This window comes from Coregonus lavaretus, assembly GCF_964263955.1.
Source record: "Coregonus lavaretus genome assembly, chromosome: 20".
In the NCBI taxonomy this organism is placed as follows: Eukaryota; Metazoa; Chordata; class Actinopteri; order Salmoniformes; family Salmonidae; genus Coregonus; species Coregonus lavaretus.
Window position 1 is genome coordinate 6,664,762 of NC_140007.1, and position 15,617 is coordinate 6,680,378.

A 15,617-nucleotide genomic window follows, 5' to 3' on the forward strand; every position below is an offset into this window, starting at 1 on the left:
ACCACGTAACATAGCGGGATGGACGGAGAGCGAAGGAAGGAGAGAGAAAGAGAGGGAGAGGAGAGGGAAAGTGAGAGCGATAGAGAGATGGTTCAAGCAATAGAGATAGGGAAAGGAAGAGAGAGAGGGATATGGATAGGAATAGAGAGATGGGCTGAAATTCACTTGAGAGTGGGATAGGAGAAGAGAGTATGAAAGGAGAGGAGAAGAGAGGGATATAGAGAATAAAGGTACAGAAACATTCCACATCCTCCCTACGTGTTCATTTATCTGTTGTCAGGCAAAGCTGGAGCTGGCTATGCTTCTCAAATACCATCGTCGTGAAAGTGAAACAATCCCTGCCTTATATTTGAAATATAGCCTAATCATAATAATATTCTAAGCAAGAGCACAGTCCTATTGTAGGTCATCATGACCGTTTTCTTATGGTAGTCCCTTTCTAATGCTTTTCACACAGGGCATAATTCACTGTGAACTGCATAGAGGTGTGTCTTTTAGCTTCTGTGTTTCGTGTGCTAGTAATCACCTAGTGTAATGACTCCATGCTCTGACGGGTACGATGTATAATTGGTGTGGTGCTGTTGGTAGCAGGTCTTCCCTGGGGAGAGAGGGTATTTCTCCTGTGTTGTCGCTACTGTAAACAGGACAGTGATTCTAACAGGTAGGCTACTCCTCATGTCAACACAGAGTTAAAGTCAGACAGACACTGTGGTGTATGTGTTACACTGCCAGGCTGTATGATGTGCTAATACACTGTGCTGTACAGTATGTGTCATAGGTAGGTCATTCATTAATCACTCAGTTACTCAGTTCCTAAATATGACATACAGTAGGCCACATTTATACAAGGACATTCTATTCAATTATACAGTATTCTATTCAATTCTAGCAACAATATTCATGTATATCATTAAGCTCTAATTCTGTACACACACACACACACACACATAAACTGCCGTTTATATCCTGAAAACTATTTAATCTTTCATATTTTCTTGCGCACAGGAAGGGCAACATGTAAACCTCATCTCTGGTTGTCCTTAGCAACAGGACTGAGACTGAATGTTGCACGGAGGCTGTAGCAGTCTAGTTCTACTGTATGTTTCTGTTTTCTGTTCTGGTGCATGCATTTTGTCTGGGTATATTTCCCTCTCACACCTCAGGGGTCAGTCATAATTACACTCAGTAGTTCAATCAATCAATCAATCAATCAAATTGTATTTATAAAGCCCTTTTTACATCAGCAGATGTCACAAAGTGCTATACAGAAACCCAGCCTAAAACCCCAAACAGCAAGCAATGCAGATGTAGAAGCACGGTGGCTAGGAAAAACTCCCTAGAAAGGCAGAAACCTAGGAAGAAACCTAGAGAGGAACCAGGCTCTGAGGGGTTGCCAGTCCCCTTCTGGCTGTGCCAAGTGGAGATCATAACAGTACATGGCCATTAAGGCCAGATTTTTCTCCAAGATGTTCAAACCTTCATAGATGACCAGCAGGGTCAAATAATAATCACAGTGGTTGTAGAGGTTGCAACAGGTCAGTACATCAGGAGTAAATGTAATTTGGCTTTTCATAGCCGGGCATTTAGAGGTAGAAATAGCAGGTGCGGTAGAGAGAGAGAGTTGAAAACAGCAGGTCTGGGACAAGGTAGCACGTCCGGTCAGGTCAGGGTTCCATAGCCACAGGCAGAAGCGTGGAAACTGGAGCATTAGCACGACCAGGTGGACTGGGGACAGCAAGGAGTCATCAGGCCAGGGAGTACTGAGGCATGGTCCTAGGGCTCAGGTCCTCCGGGAGGGGAGGGGAGGGACAGAGAGAGTACAAACAGTTAAAGGGATAATTTACCACCATTGTATGAATTTGGCCTATTACTGTAAGAGAGAGGTGAGACTGAAAACAGTAGTGAGAGACCATTTACTCGATCCTACTTTCTCTTAATGTATTTAGGGACAGGAAGACCAGTAGTATAGTTATTCCCGATTAATACAGTTCCCAAGGTCTCTCGGTGCTGAAACAGTTACGAATACTTGTGTTCTATTTTTCCATTCATTCAAGAAACTGGAGCTTCTCACGACTAGACAAAGAATCATACCATTGATGCTGAGTGGCTTTGGAAGTTCATCAGCCTGAGTTAGGCCCAGTCATTGTTCCTGTGGTTTCAGAGAATAGAGAGGAGGGACACAGATAGTAATGAGGCCAAGCCTGTCCTCACTGAGTCTTTTGTCTGCCTCCTGCCTGCCTGCCTGCCTGCCTGCCTGCCTGCCTGCCTGCCTGCCTGCCTGCCTGCCTGCATGAAGAATCCATTATGTTATGTATCCCACAAGTCCAGTGCTGCTGAGAGCTCAACTGACATTAGGGTTTGAATTTGAAAGGAACCTGGAACTCCTATTTTGAACAGTGTTTCATGTTTTTTAAGATGACAGTGGAACAGAGAGGGTTGTGTCCTACTATTTCCTAAACTTGATATTTAGAGCATCCTTCCTGTAGCAGACTGGGAGGAGTTTAAGTGGAAAACATTGGCTTGGAAAATAACTTGCAGCTCTCTGAAACCCAACAAGTCTCAATCCAAATTGGTGGAGCTGCTTTATAATTATTCAATGATACAGTACTTGTTACAGAAGTATTGAGCTACTCCTCTATCAGCACAACTGCATTACTCACCGCATCATATGCCCCCAGTGTGGGGAATACTACCAGAGAGAGAACAGCTCATCCACTCCCTCCACAGCAGAGACATTCATTAGATTAGAACACATTGTGCCACAGACTCATAGATCACCAAGGGACTCACTTTGTATGGCAACGACGATGACTCAAACTCCCAGCAAACGTTACTTTCTTCAACTCCGGTCCCTGTGATACACACAGAGCAGCAGAGGTACAGTATAAAATGTGCCAATTAGGTGACTCATCATAGTGTATTGTATGGCTCTTTGATAGGGAGATGGCCTGAGTATGAAACCGCTGCTGCTGTAATTCATTTAAAATGGAAAAGAGAAGAGCAAAGACACTAAATCTTACCTCTCTGTGCCACGATGAACTGTAGTTATTTTGAGATGTTTAGACACAGGTTGTTCCCTGAGTGATCTAATGCTTGAGTTCATAGGCAGACTGAAAGTAAATACAGTGCTTGAATGTTTGTGTCAGATAAGCGGCTTTGGTTCTGGACGACAACTTTGAGCACTTACCAAGCTGTGTGTGCGTGCCTGCCTCCCCGGCAATGTGTGCATGTGTGTCCTGACTTTCCTACTCACAGATGGGTTATGACTTCCGTCAGCCATCTGCCAGGTGTGTGACGACCCCTGTCATCTCTGTCTCTGTAAAGAGAGGAACTCAATGACCCCTGTCTTTATTGTCTTCTCTCAACTCCCTCCCACTGTAATGATACTGAGGCTCTGTGTGTGTGTGTGTGTGTGTGTGTGTGTGTGTGTGTGTGTGTGTGTGTGTGTGTGTGTGTGTGTGTGTGTGTGTGTGTGTGTGTTTGTGTTTGGACGTGTTTAACTAACTAAACACATTGTTTTGGGACCAACTGGGGACATTTTGTCAGTCCCCACAAGGTCAAATGCTATTTCTAGAGGGTTTAGTGTTAGGGTTAGAATTAGGTTTGGGGTTAGGGTTAGGAGCTAGGATTGGTTTTAGGGTTAGGGTTTAAGGTTAGGTTACAAAACATTAGGAACATGCTATTTCCATGATATAGACTGACCAGGTGAATCCAGGTGAAAGCTATGATCCCTTAATGATGTCACTTGTTAAATCCACTTAAATCAGTGTAGATGAAGGGGAGGAGACAGGTTAAAAAATGATTTTTAAGCCTTGAGACAATTGAGACATGGATTGTGTATGTGTGTCATTCAGAGGGTGAATGGTAAAGACAAAATATTTAAGTGCCTTTGAACGAGGTAGTGTTACTATTTTATTATTCTCGATGGTGCAGCTGTATAACTTTTTGTGGATCCAAGGGCCCATGCCAAATCTTTTCAGCCTCCTGAGGGGGAAGAGGCGCTGCCATGCCCTCTTCACGACTGTACGGGTGTGTGTGGACCATGTTAAGTCCTTAGTGATGTGGACGCCAAGGAACTTGAAGCTCATTTTGACATTAGCCAACCTTTTAACTGAAAATGTGGCCAGATGGTTGATATTGAGAAGGGTGGTAACTTTAAAGGTGCAGGCCAGAAGGAGAAAATGAATTGACCAGATGTAGTAGAAAGTAATCTCCTCTGAATAGCCCACACATACAGTGGGGAAAAAAAGTATTTAGTCAGCCACCAATTGTGCAAGTTCTCCCACTTAAAAAGATGAGAGAGGCCTGTAATTTTCATCATAGGTACACGTCAACTATGACAGACAAAATGAGACAAAAAAATCATGAAAATCACATTGTAGGATTTTTTATGAATTTATTTGCAAATTATGGTGGAAAATAAGTATTTGGTCAATAACAAAAGTTTCTCAATACTTTGTTATATACCCTTTGTTGGCAATGACACAGGTCAAATGTTTTCTGTAAGTCTTCACAAGGTTTTCACACACTGTTGCTGGTATTTTGGCCCATTCCTCCATGCAGATCTCCTCTAGAGCAGTGATGTTTTGGGGCTATCGCTGGGCAACACGGACTTTCAACTCCCTCCAAAGATTTTCTATGGGGTTGAGATCTGGAGACAGCTAGGCCACTCCAGGACCTTGAAATGCTTCTTACGAAGCCACTCCTTCGTTGCCCGGGCGGTGTGTTTGGGATCATTGTCATGCTGAAAGACCCAGCCACGTTTTATCTTCAATGCCCTTGCTGATGGAAGGAGGTTTTCACTCATAATCTCACGATACATGGCCCCATTCATTCTTTCCTTTACACGGTTTCCTTTTTGGTTTCATCTGACCATATGACATTCTCCCAATCCTCTTCTGGATCATCCAAATGCACTCTAGCAAACTTCAGACGGGCCTGGACATGTACTGTCTTAAGCAGGGGGACACGTCTGGCACTGCAGGATTTGAGTCCCTGGCGGCGTAGTGTGTTACTGATGGTAGGCTTTGTTACTTTGGTCCCAGCTCTCTGCAGGTAATTTACTAGGTCCCCCTGTGTGGTTCTGGGATTTTTGCTCACCGTTCTTGTGATCATTTTGACCCCACGGGGTGAGATCTTGCGTGGAGCCCCAGATCGAGGGAGATTATCAGTGGTCTTGTATGTCTTCCATTTCCTAATAATTGCTCCCACAGTTGATTTCTTCAAACCAAGCTGCTTACCTATTGCAGATTCAGTCTTCCCAGCCTGGTGCAGGTCTACAATTTTGTTTCTGGTGTCCTTTGACAGCTTTTTGGTCTTGGCCATAGTGGAGTTTGGAGTGTGACTGTTTGAGGTTGTGGACAGGTGTCTTTTATACTGATAACAAGTTCAAACAAGTGCCATTAATACAGGTAACGAGTGGAGGACAGAGGTGCCTCTTAAAGAAGTTGTTACAGGTCTGTGAGAGCCAGAAATCTTGCTTGTTTGTAGGTGACCAAATACTTATTTTCCACCATAATTTGCAAATAAATTCATTAAAAATCCTACAATGTGATTTTCTGGATTTTTTTTTCTCATTTTGTCTGTCATAGTTGACGTGTACCTATGATGACAACTACAGGCCTCTCTCATCTTTTTAAGTGTGAGAACTTGCACAATTGGTGGCTGACTAAATACTTTTTTGCCCCACTGTATGTTGTTTTTTCAGACCATTATGTGTAACAACATAGTCCACATTTTTTTCATGGCCTTTATTCTACAGATGAACTTTAGAGACAAATATGGGCCTTTTCGTGGTTCAGTTAGACCATGAAGACAAATCTTTTTAAAGAAAACTACCACAGAGGGTCTTTTGAGCCATACTGTATGATCACAGTGCCAGAAGGGAAATGAAATAACCAGACGATAGTGTCAGTTCCTCTGTGTTGATAAAGATGACCCTTATTTTATCTCTGGTGTGCGTTTGAAGCCTGTGGTATGCCACCACTACTAGATTGAGATAGGGGTGAGTGAGACTTTCTTAATTTCCTGTTTCCTCACATCATGTCCACGTCCACTCGCTCTGTTCACTGCAGTCTCAAAGGAAGCGGTGACCAAAATCGCACCCTGTCACATTCAGCCAGGCCCGGTCCTGGACGTTCTGCCGCCCTAGGCGAGACCCCCTAAAATACATATTTTTCAGATGGTGAAATTAGTTCATTTTAGGTTCTGAATGAAAGGTGAAAATACATATTTTCCTCATGTTTAAAATACGTCCGGACATTAAAAATAAGTATTTTCCGGATGTTGAAAATACATATTTTTCCAGACTTTGAAATCAAGTTCCTTTTCGGTTCTGAATGAAAGTTGAAAAGACTTCATTTATAGACGTCTATGTTTGGGCCAAATCAAGGCCAGACCAAATCTGAACCAAACATAGACATCTATCATTGCTTCAGATTTTGTCCAACAGCACCAAGATGCTTTGGGAATGGACAACCAAAATATTTTACGCCCCTGCCTTTGACAAAGTGGGCACTGCTTATCACAAGGCGGCATCAGCACTCACCTAAAAAGGCCATATGCCTGTCACTGGTTGAGACACATTATTATTTTTTGTGCAGAATTATGTGAGGTGTGTTGTTGGAGGTGCGTCTTGGACATTTTAGCTAGGAAATTGCCGCCCTCGTCAATCTGCCGCCATAAGCGGCCACCTAATCCTGCCTAATGGGCGGGCCGGCCCTGCATTCAGCTCCCACACTTCCTGTTTGTAGAGACCTGTTCTTCTGACTGGTTCTTTCTCAGTCCTATGATTAATGGACCTAGCTGTGTTTGAATACTGATTATACATTACTGGCTCCTTTCTCATTCTCAATCTTTGTTTCCACCCACAGTGAGGCCCTAACCTTTGTGTTTGTTAATTGAAGGGTAGGTTTTGGCAAATGTAACTGCCATTGAGTTAACCACCTACAAAACTGCTCCCTCGTTTTCGGTCAAGCTGGTTGGTAGTAATACAGATTAATAACCTTGGTTTTCTCTTTCCACAGGTACGACACGCCCCCTTCGAGACGGCGAGGTCCCTGGGGTTGATTACAACTTTCTGTCCGTAGAGGACTTCCTAAACCTTGAGAAGAGCGGAACACTACTGGAAATAGGAACATATGAAGGTGAGGATGATAATGGTGATGTTGGTTTTGGTGATGGTGATGGTGATGAAGATGATGGTGATGATGATGAAGATGATGATGATGATGATGATGATGATGATGATGATAGTGATGATGGTAGACTGTAGGAGTGGAAAAGATAATATTTCACCAGGTCACCAGATTCTCCTCACCTAGATTAGTACAGTGTACCGCAGTGAAAAGTCTTCTGTCCTGACAGAAACTACAATCCACCTATGTGTTTGTGTGTGTGTGTTGTGGGTTGTGTGTGTGTGTTGTGGGTTGTGTGTGTGTGCAACAGCGTTAGTCTGCTTGGCACCTGCACTACTGCGTGTTTGACACCTTTCTCTCTGCCCCGCAGACAATGTAAAATACCTGTCCACAGGAGCCTATTGCCTTCCAAATACAAATATGAGGCAGACCTATGTACAGTGTGTCAGTAACATGACATGCAGTGGCATTGAGATAAGACTTCCATTCTCATATCCAAAATTGTCACTTTCCAAGAATTGTGGATAGACTTTTTAAAGATATTTTCAGGATTCTTTCTGAAGATATTTTCAGGATATACATTTTATCAGTTGTAGATAATGACATAGAATTTGTGTTTTGTATTGAACATGTGTTTCTATCTCTTGGATTGCATTGTGGGAAATAAACCTTAGTAACAAATCTGGCACTGACCAATGATAAGCCAGTCATTTTAATGTATACTTTAACGAGGTAAAGATTCTCTTCCCTTCTGAGCCGGTCCATTGTATTATCTGTGTATGCTCCCTGCTCCCAGACAATACAGCTCTCCCCTCTCAGTCTATAACACCATTGGCTAGGGGGAAAAGCCTGATTTTCCAGCAGCTGCTTATTTCCACCATTTCAGGATGCATTGTGCTCTGGCATTGTCTATTTTTCCCCTGCGTAAGATTTTAAGATTTTATAGATCTCCTTCCCTCTATCTCTGTCCTCTGTCTCTCTTTCCCTTCATTTTTTCTCTCTTGATCTATCTCTTGCCCCCCTCTCTATCTCTGTTCCTCTCCCTCCCCCTCCCTCCTCTCTCTCTCTCAGGCATGCTAATGTCCCTCTTGTTGCCTAGGTAACTATTATGGGACCCCCAAGCCACCGAGGCAGCCCGTGGTTGGGACAGTGATTCTCAGTGATGCTGTGCTCCTCGACGGCCCCCCAGGCTCCCAGCAGTCCACTCCCAAGCGCACCAAGTCCTACAATGACATGCAAAACGCCAGTGTAGTGCCGGCTGACTACGAGGATGACGACCAGGTTACGGAAATGAACAACAGTTTTACAGGTGAGTCATCGTACATGCAGTCAGACAGTTTGATACAGACTACCACTACCAAACCAGGCTTGTGTTCACTGTGGGGTGAGTGTGGGGGGGTGAGGTGTGTGTGTGTTCATGCATGCATGTCTGTATGTGTGCTAGTATGTCTACACGCATGTAAAAGAGAATGCGCTTTCCTCTGCTCTGTGTTGCTGGGTGTCTGGCGGTTGCATCATGTCTTTGTGATGCTGATTTCTCTTTGTTAGAGTCTTAACAGTGCCATCTGCCTGTGAGGAGGGAAGAAACACAGTACAAGCAGAATTCATAGGGCCTCGATCTCCTCTGTCACTCACTTTCTCTCGCTCCCCTTTCTCTCTCCCTCTCTTCTTTTCCTCTCTATATTTCTCCTTCTTCTCTCTTCCACTCATTTGTGTCTTCGTCTAATGCACTAATCTATCTGTTAATGGAGTGTTGATATTTCCCACCTATTTATGGTGATGAGTATAACACTTTGTGTTGTTTTTTTAGGCCTCATTTCTGATGTCTAACTGAGTTTGAAATATTGCTTATCAGAACCTGTGTTAATGTGTTAGCCCAGAAAGGAAGCAAGTTGAGGATGAGTGTTTTTCTCTCCGTCTCTCTCTGTCCGTCTCCCTCTCTTTGAAGTCTGTTCCATCCTGGAGAGTGTGTGAGACATTCAGTCAGTTCCTAGATGGAGGGGCTTTTTCCTGGTCGGGTGGGCGGACGGTGTGAATCTATGGCCCTCTCTGTGTGTCCTGCCAGCCTAGCAGAGTGGTGAATTAGCGTTTGATCACCCCTGAAAAGCTCACGGATGTGAGAGAGGAGCGAGGGAGGCAGGGAGGGAAGGAGAGTGGGAGGGAACTAGGGGTAGGGGGGTTTAGAGAAATGGAGGCTGACTGCATTTGCATTATAGTCATTGGGCCCCATTCCTTTTGGACTAGCAGGCAGGGGGTTTACAGAAGGAGGGAGGTAGGCAGAGAGAGAAAGAAGGAGGTAAAGAGGGAAATAGGTTTTTTAGTCGTGAACCATAGTATAACTCTTTTTTATGGTCAGGTGATGCATTGATATAATGCACACAGTAGTCTTAGCATAAAGTGTCTTATCGTTCCATCCATAGATTCCCACATTCCGGTTGCTGCATGAAACATAAACCTCCCCACTCTGTTTTGTTTCGTGTTGTGCTCCTTACCTACCCAGGATCCTTAGTGCGTAGTCTCTTCCCCTCTCCCTTGTTGTGCACAGGTAACCCTAGCGACCAGGACGAGAGCCGCGGCGGCATTCTACGGCCCTATCCCGCGCGCGAGAATGCTCCGTCCTATGGTCTGAACAACGTGGCCGCCTCCAGCTTGGACAACGGGCAGCAGACGCACGCCCAGCCCCAGGCCTCTCCTGAAGACCCCCTGGGACCCCTGCCAGACAACTGGGAGATGGCCTACACAGAGAACGGAGAAGTCTACTTTATAGAGTATGTATAATATATATTATACCCTACATCCTATACCCTATACCCCACCCACCCTTAGCCTATTCAGAAAGTGTACTTTACAAAGTATGTATTATATACCCTATATACTTCATCCTACAACCTACAATAGCTTGCGTCATAGTGTACATATTTACCCAATACCCTATGTACAGTAACTACCCTTAGCTTACACCAAGAACAGAGAGGTCTACTTCATAGACTACATACCCTATACAGTACCCTATACTGTCAAGCTTCTCTGTCCTGTATCCCAGCACTCTCCCTCCTCCCCTCCCCCAGACAGGCCTGTCATTGCTCAGTGCTCTCCAGGCCGTTAATCCTCCATAGCCTGATCTCCTTAGAGATCATAGGCAGGTCAGATCACCTGACCACTTCCATGCAGCCCAGCCCTCTGTCCTCAGACCAACACACAGAGCTGGGGCTGCCTGACTGCCTGGCTGGGAGAGGATGAGGAAATGGCTGGGTGCATTCAACACCTGCATGTTGGTCTGCTTTTATGATTGGACTAGCAAAGTCAAGAGGATTGAAAGGAGAGCTTGCAGTGGGGATGTCGAGGATACAGCTACCTATTCTAGACAATACGTCGACACTGACAGGTCTCCTTCCAACCCTCTTGTCTGTGTTTCTCAATGGGGGAGAAGTCTGTTTAGTGTAGCGTATGTAGCGTGTAGCGATCTCTGTTTGATTTTACCTGCTTGTTTTAGCGACAAGCCCATTGACATTAACCCCTCACATCCATGTGCTGATGAGATCATTGGGCTTTTGTTTGCTTTTTGTGCTTATCACCTTGACTTCAGAGCCAATCTTTAACAGCTCTGTGTATGTGTTGTTTCCTCAGCCACAACACAAAGACCACATCGTGGATCGACCCTCGCTGTCTTGAGAAACCTCTGAAACCTCTGGAGGAGTGTGAGGATGATGGTAAGCCAGGCCCTGTGTGTGTGTGTGTATGTGTATGTGTGTGTGTGTGCTGTGACTGTGTTTCACTCATTTCCGTGCTGTGTTGTTTACCACCTAATCTTGCACCTTGTTGATGCTATCAGTAGATGATGCCATTGAGCTCATACTCAGAGATATAAACATGATTAAATATTTTTCTATAGAGAGCAATAGTAATGGCATCTTTTTGTAGGCACTAACTCCGCCGTGAATCTTTGGACAAAGCTTATGGGGAAATAAATGGGTTCATAACATTTAACCGTGGATGTACGGAGAAAATGCCCTCTCCAACCCCCCCCCCCCCCCCACACACACACACACATGGGGATTCGTGTTCTCTGATTGGCTCAAAGTCAAGTTGTTGGCCACTGACAAGCATTGCGATTATACAAGTAGAAACTGCAGGTTCATTGCTACCGGGCCGGCACGCAGCAGGTACCACTTTTGTTCTAGCAAGTATTGACATTATAATTAAATCACAATGGATTCGTTTCCATAAACAGCTGCCTGTGTTATCTGCAACATTAGTGCAGTGTCCTTAGCTAGCTAGGTAGCTATGTTGCACTAGCTAGTGAATATGCTAACGTAAACTAGCTAGCTAAACATATGGCTATGGGCTGGTACTGGCATTATGGGATTAGGGAGAGTGAATTAAATTGTTTCTACGTCATCTTGCTAGTTAGTTATCTAGCTGTGGCCATCTGGCTGGTATCAACAAGGGCTTTCTACAAAATAGCAACATTAGCACACCTAGCTAGTTAGCTAACATTGGAATCTAGACCATAAACTAAGCAACACACACATACAAACAATGCTACTGCCACCTCCTGGTTTGGAGTATTTTAACAAGGCTGAGTGACTGATAACTTCAAGGTCTTTGCTGTGTGAACACAAAAGAGATTGACTGCCGACACTCTGTTCTGAGATGCTAAGGAATGTCGGCAGGCAAAAGTTTGACAATCCTACCGGTGTGTCTGGCTGAACAAACCAGAGGTAACTCATTTCTGTTATTAGGTCCCAATCCCTTTCAGAGGGGTATAGTCACATTTCGGTTGGACCTGTGCAATTGGCCAATAAAGTCATCTTAATCGTAATCTCTAAACTGGTGAGCTGTATAGACTGGTCCTGTCATTACTTTGAAATTGGCTTTCCATCTAAGGAATTGTGTAATAGCTCATTTAAAGATTTGTTTACTCCACTGTGTAAATTGTAGTCAAACAAATATCTATGTAACAATGTGACATACATTTTGTTTACCGAGCATACAAGTAATGATAAAGATGTCTGTGTGTGAATCTTCAGAACACAGAAATTGGTACTCAAATTCAGAACGACCAATATCAGAAATGGCACCACCGTGTAGCCATTTTGCTGTCATCTGTCATATCTTAGTTTCATACGTCATTGATTTTATGGATTATGGCACATCTATTTTTTGGTAAAGACTAATTAGGTGATTTAAAGATCTCTTTTCCTCTACCTACTTGTCTTTCTCTGTAATACTACTTTACTACCTCTCTTTATTTCCTTTTCTTTGTCATTCCATCAACCAATCAACCCTCTTTCTGTTTTCATCTTATTTTCTCTGTTTCATCCTGCTCTCTTCACCTTGGAGAAGAAGGGGTACACACTGAGGAACCAGACAATGAGCTAGGTATGCACCTTTATTTGCTCTCTCTCTCTCTCTCTCTCTCTCTCTCTCTCTCTCTCTCTCTCTCTCTCTCTCTCTCTCTCTCTCTCTCTCTCTCTCTCTCTCTCTCTCTCTCTCTCTCTCTCTCTCTCTCTCTCTCTCTCTCTCTCTCTCTCTATGTTTATGTCAATGGATTGGCTCTTGGCTGTATATTGGGGTCTCAATCTGTCCTTTGTATATTATAATCATTTTAGATTTTCACAATCATTTTAGATTTTAGCTCAAATGTTTAAATTATGTGTCTCTGTACTTAACGTGGTGTGCTGCTTGCTTCTAACTACTGAGTGAGTGGCAGGAGTGATTTTCTTTAATGCAGCAGAACACATTAGTAATGTGTTTGGTTTGACATCTCAGGTTCATCTATGTACTTTGAGCTGCTCCACAGACTGGAAAATAGCACTGCTGATTCACAGGCCACTTTGTAGACTATTTGACAGAAACATAAACACTCCTGAAAGGGAATTAAATCTCTGACTCTTTCAGGGCTCTGAGTGTCGGGCCTATGAGCTCCTATTATTTCTGGCACATGAGAAGCAGGCAGTCTGATTATCGATTGTGAAATCCAGCCCACTCCAAAAGTGTTTGTGGGAGTTGGCAGCAGCCCACGCTAACACACGGCGCTAATGTCTTTGTATGAAATCAAATACAGTGAGATGCTAATGCTTTAATAGGGATTGTGTCAGTTTAAAAAGTACTTCCAGCCATTTGTTTTACTTTTACTGTTTAAAAGCGATATCCCAAGTATAAATACAGTAAAATACACACACTAAAGGGTAGAAAAATATGTTTTGAGCAAAATAGTGTTTTTTAGACACAACTACAAACTTCAAGGAGTAGGGCATTCAAGGAGTTGGTCTGATGGGGATTTGTGATGTCATCGGCCTCACCCTTGCTCGAGGAACAATAGAGGAGCAATAGAGAACAAAAGAGGAACCCCCCCACCCACCCACACTTGTGCCATTTCATGAGGATACCTGGACGTGCTGGACAACCTATTGAGACGTGCCTTTTGTTAAGTAAATCAGATAATAAATGAGCTGAAAGGAGACTGGAGTAGGCCCTCTCTGCCTGACTTGCATGAGGCATGCAATTGTGTACATCTATCAACTGTTTGTAGCAGTTGATTCAATGTATGGAAAACAACCTGGTTCTGCTCTGAAGATAAAAATGACCCATCTGGAGCCATTGTGAGTGGGCTGGGCCTGAGCGTATGAACAGTAAATCTAGTAGGAGGCAGCAGTCAAGCTCTGCAGTCTGTAATTTAGTTCAGAGACTCCCCTGACAGCTAGCTGTGTATGTAGCCTGTGTGTGCCTTGCTCAGTGAGGTAGAGGGAGTAGTTTGACTCCATTATTAAATGCCTGCACCGTGCCCCACTGACAATACAGAGAAAAAAATTAAAGTAGGAATAATAAAGTGAAGAGTCAGGTCAGGTAAACATATATTCACTTCAGTGTTGGTTCACACACCTGAGAGACCTTGAATAAGAAAAACAGTTCAGCGTCACCCTCGGAAGTACTTCCTGAATGAAAACACTACCTCTTATAAATACTCAACTGACCACTGGGCTCATTTGAGAATCATCACACCACACCAATCTATTCTGACATCTACTGCAACACCAGTAACTGTAGTGAATGTGTCATTACAGTGATGTAACATGGCTGTTCCTTCTCTGTTTCAGAGCTGCCTGCAGGATGGGAGAAGATAGATGACCCAGTGTATGGGGTGTACTACGTAGAGTAAGTTAAACACCTTACAGACACAGCTCTGTTTTCACATTCCTCTCATTTATCCCACAATAATGAATAAGACTGAATACATTTGATTGATGTTATGCATCAGCATTTTCATATAGTTTACTGTAAACGGTGTCATTTCAGCTGAACTAGTGTTTTCTCTCTCTTATTTGCCACACATACTGACTTTCAATGGCTAGCTGTCAGACCTTTTCTACATTCATTGTATTATAATGGGTTTGAACCTAAGAAGATTTAGCTGAAACCGGACTCCATTTTGTGTGGCCAGTGTGTAGTCCTATGCGGTTAGCACTGAGCTGGAGGGATTTAAGAGGTTGTGAGCCAGAGGATGTCAAACACTGTGTACCGCCATTTATCATGGTGACAATGAATCTCTCTCTCTCTCTCTCTCTCTCTCTCTCTCTCTCTCTCTCTCTCTCTCTCTCTCTCTCTCGCTCTCGCTCTCTCGCTCTCTCGCTCTCTCGCTCTATCCTTCCCCCCTCTCTCCAGTCACATCAACAGGAAGACCCAGTATGAGAACCCCATAGTGGAGGCTAGGCGCAGGATGCAGCTGGAGCCTCCTGAAGGTGAGCGGTACATTCGAGGTTCGTTTCCTGCCCTGGCAAGGCACCATTTCTTTCTTTCTTCATGTCCGTCTCTGTCTCGTCACGTCTTGTCTTGTCTCAGGTCTTGTTCTGCAGTGTTGGGGTCGATTCCATTTGAAGTCAGTCATTCCAGGAAGTGAATCGAAATCCCAGTTCATATTGGAAAGTTGCCTTTAAAAATGAGTGTCACTTTTCAGTTCCTCAGAATTGGAATTTCAATTGATTCTCCTGGATTTGAAGTGGAACTGACCCTGTTGTCCTGTCCAGTCTGTGTTTGGGTACTTATTAGTTTGATTAAAGGTCATTAAAGCATCATTATCATCCTTTCAAGACATGTACTGTAGCATTTGCTTATTTGTCATCAGAGGCTTGGAGCTGTCGATGCTGCCATCTACTGTATGTGCAAACTGCTGCTGATATCATGCTTGCTAAGTGTTGGGACCACTGAGACACAATGTTATGATGAAATGGCATGTAATGATCAGATGTAATGTTAAAACATCTTATAAATAAATGTCTCTCTCATTGTATAATTTACTGGGTTAGAATAAATGACTACTTGCCAGTTAAAATGAATAATGTGTTAGTCTGTCAATACATTTTGTGATTTTGAAGAGTGTGGGTGTATATAGTACATGTGCTAACTATGTAGAGCAAGTTTAAGTGAGCAAATGCATGAATGTGATGCTTATGTGTGTGTACCTATGTTTGTATTTTATGT

At 43.6% G+C, this 15,617-nt stretch overlaps 1 protein-coding gene across 7 annotated transcripts in view; it reads left to right on the plus strand.

Moving 5' to 3' along the window:
* Positions 1-15,617, plus strand: part of LOC311147829 (membrane-associated guanylate kinase, WW and PDZ domain-containing protein 1-like) — a 202,062-nt gene that overhangs the window by 136,543 nt on the left and 49,902 nt on the right. For 3 of the 7 annotated variants that reach the window (XM_084184632.1, XM_084184626.1, XM_084184628.1), the window contains exons 3-9: positions 7,026-7,145; positions 8,236-8,445; positions 9,682-9,904; positions 10,764-10,846; positions 12,480-12,518; positions 14,237-14,294; positions 14,802-14,896. In XM_084184632.1, coding sequence (XP_084040758.1) covers positions 7,026-7,145; positions 8,236-8,445; positions 9,682-9,904; positions 10,764-10,846; positions 12,480-12,518; positions 14,237-14,294; positions 14,802-14,896 — 828 coding nt within the window. The remainder of the gene's footprint in view (positions 1-7,025; positions 7,146-8,235; positions 8,446-9,681; positions 9,905-10,763; positions 10,847-12,479; positions 12,519-14,236; positions 14,295-14,801; positions 14,897-15,617) is intronic. The other 4 variants (XM_084184629.1, XM_084184627.1, XM_084184630.1 and 1 more) reach the window with 4 other exon arrangements.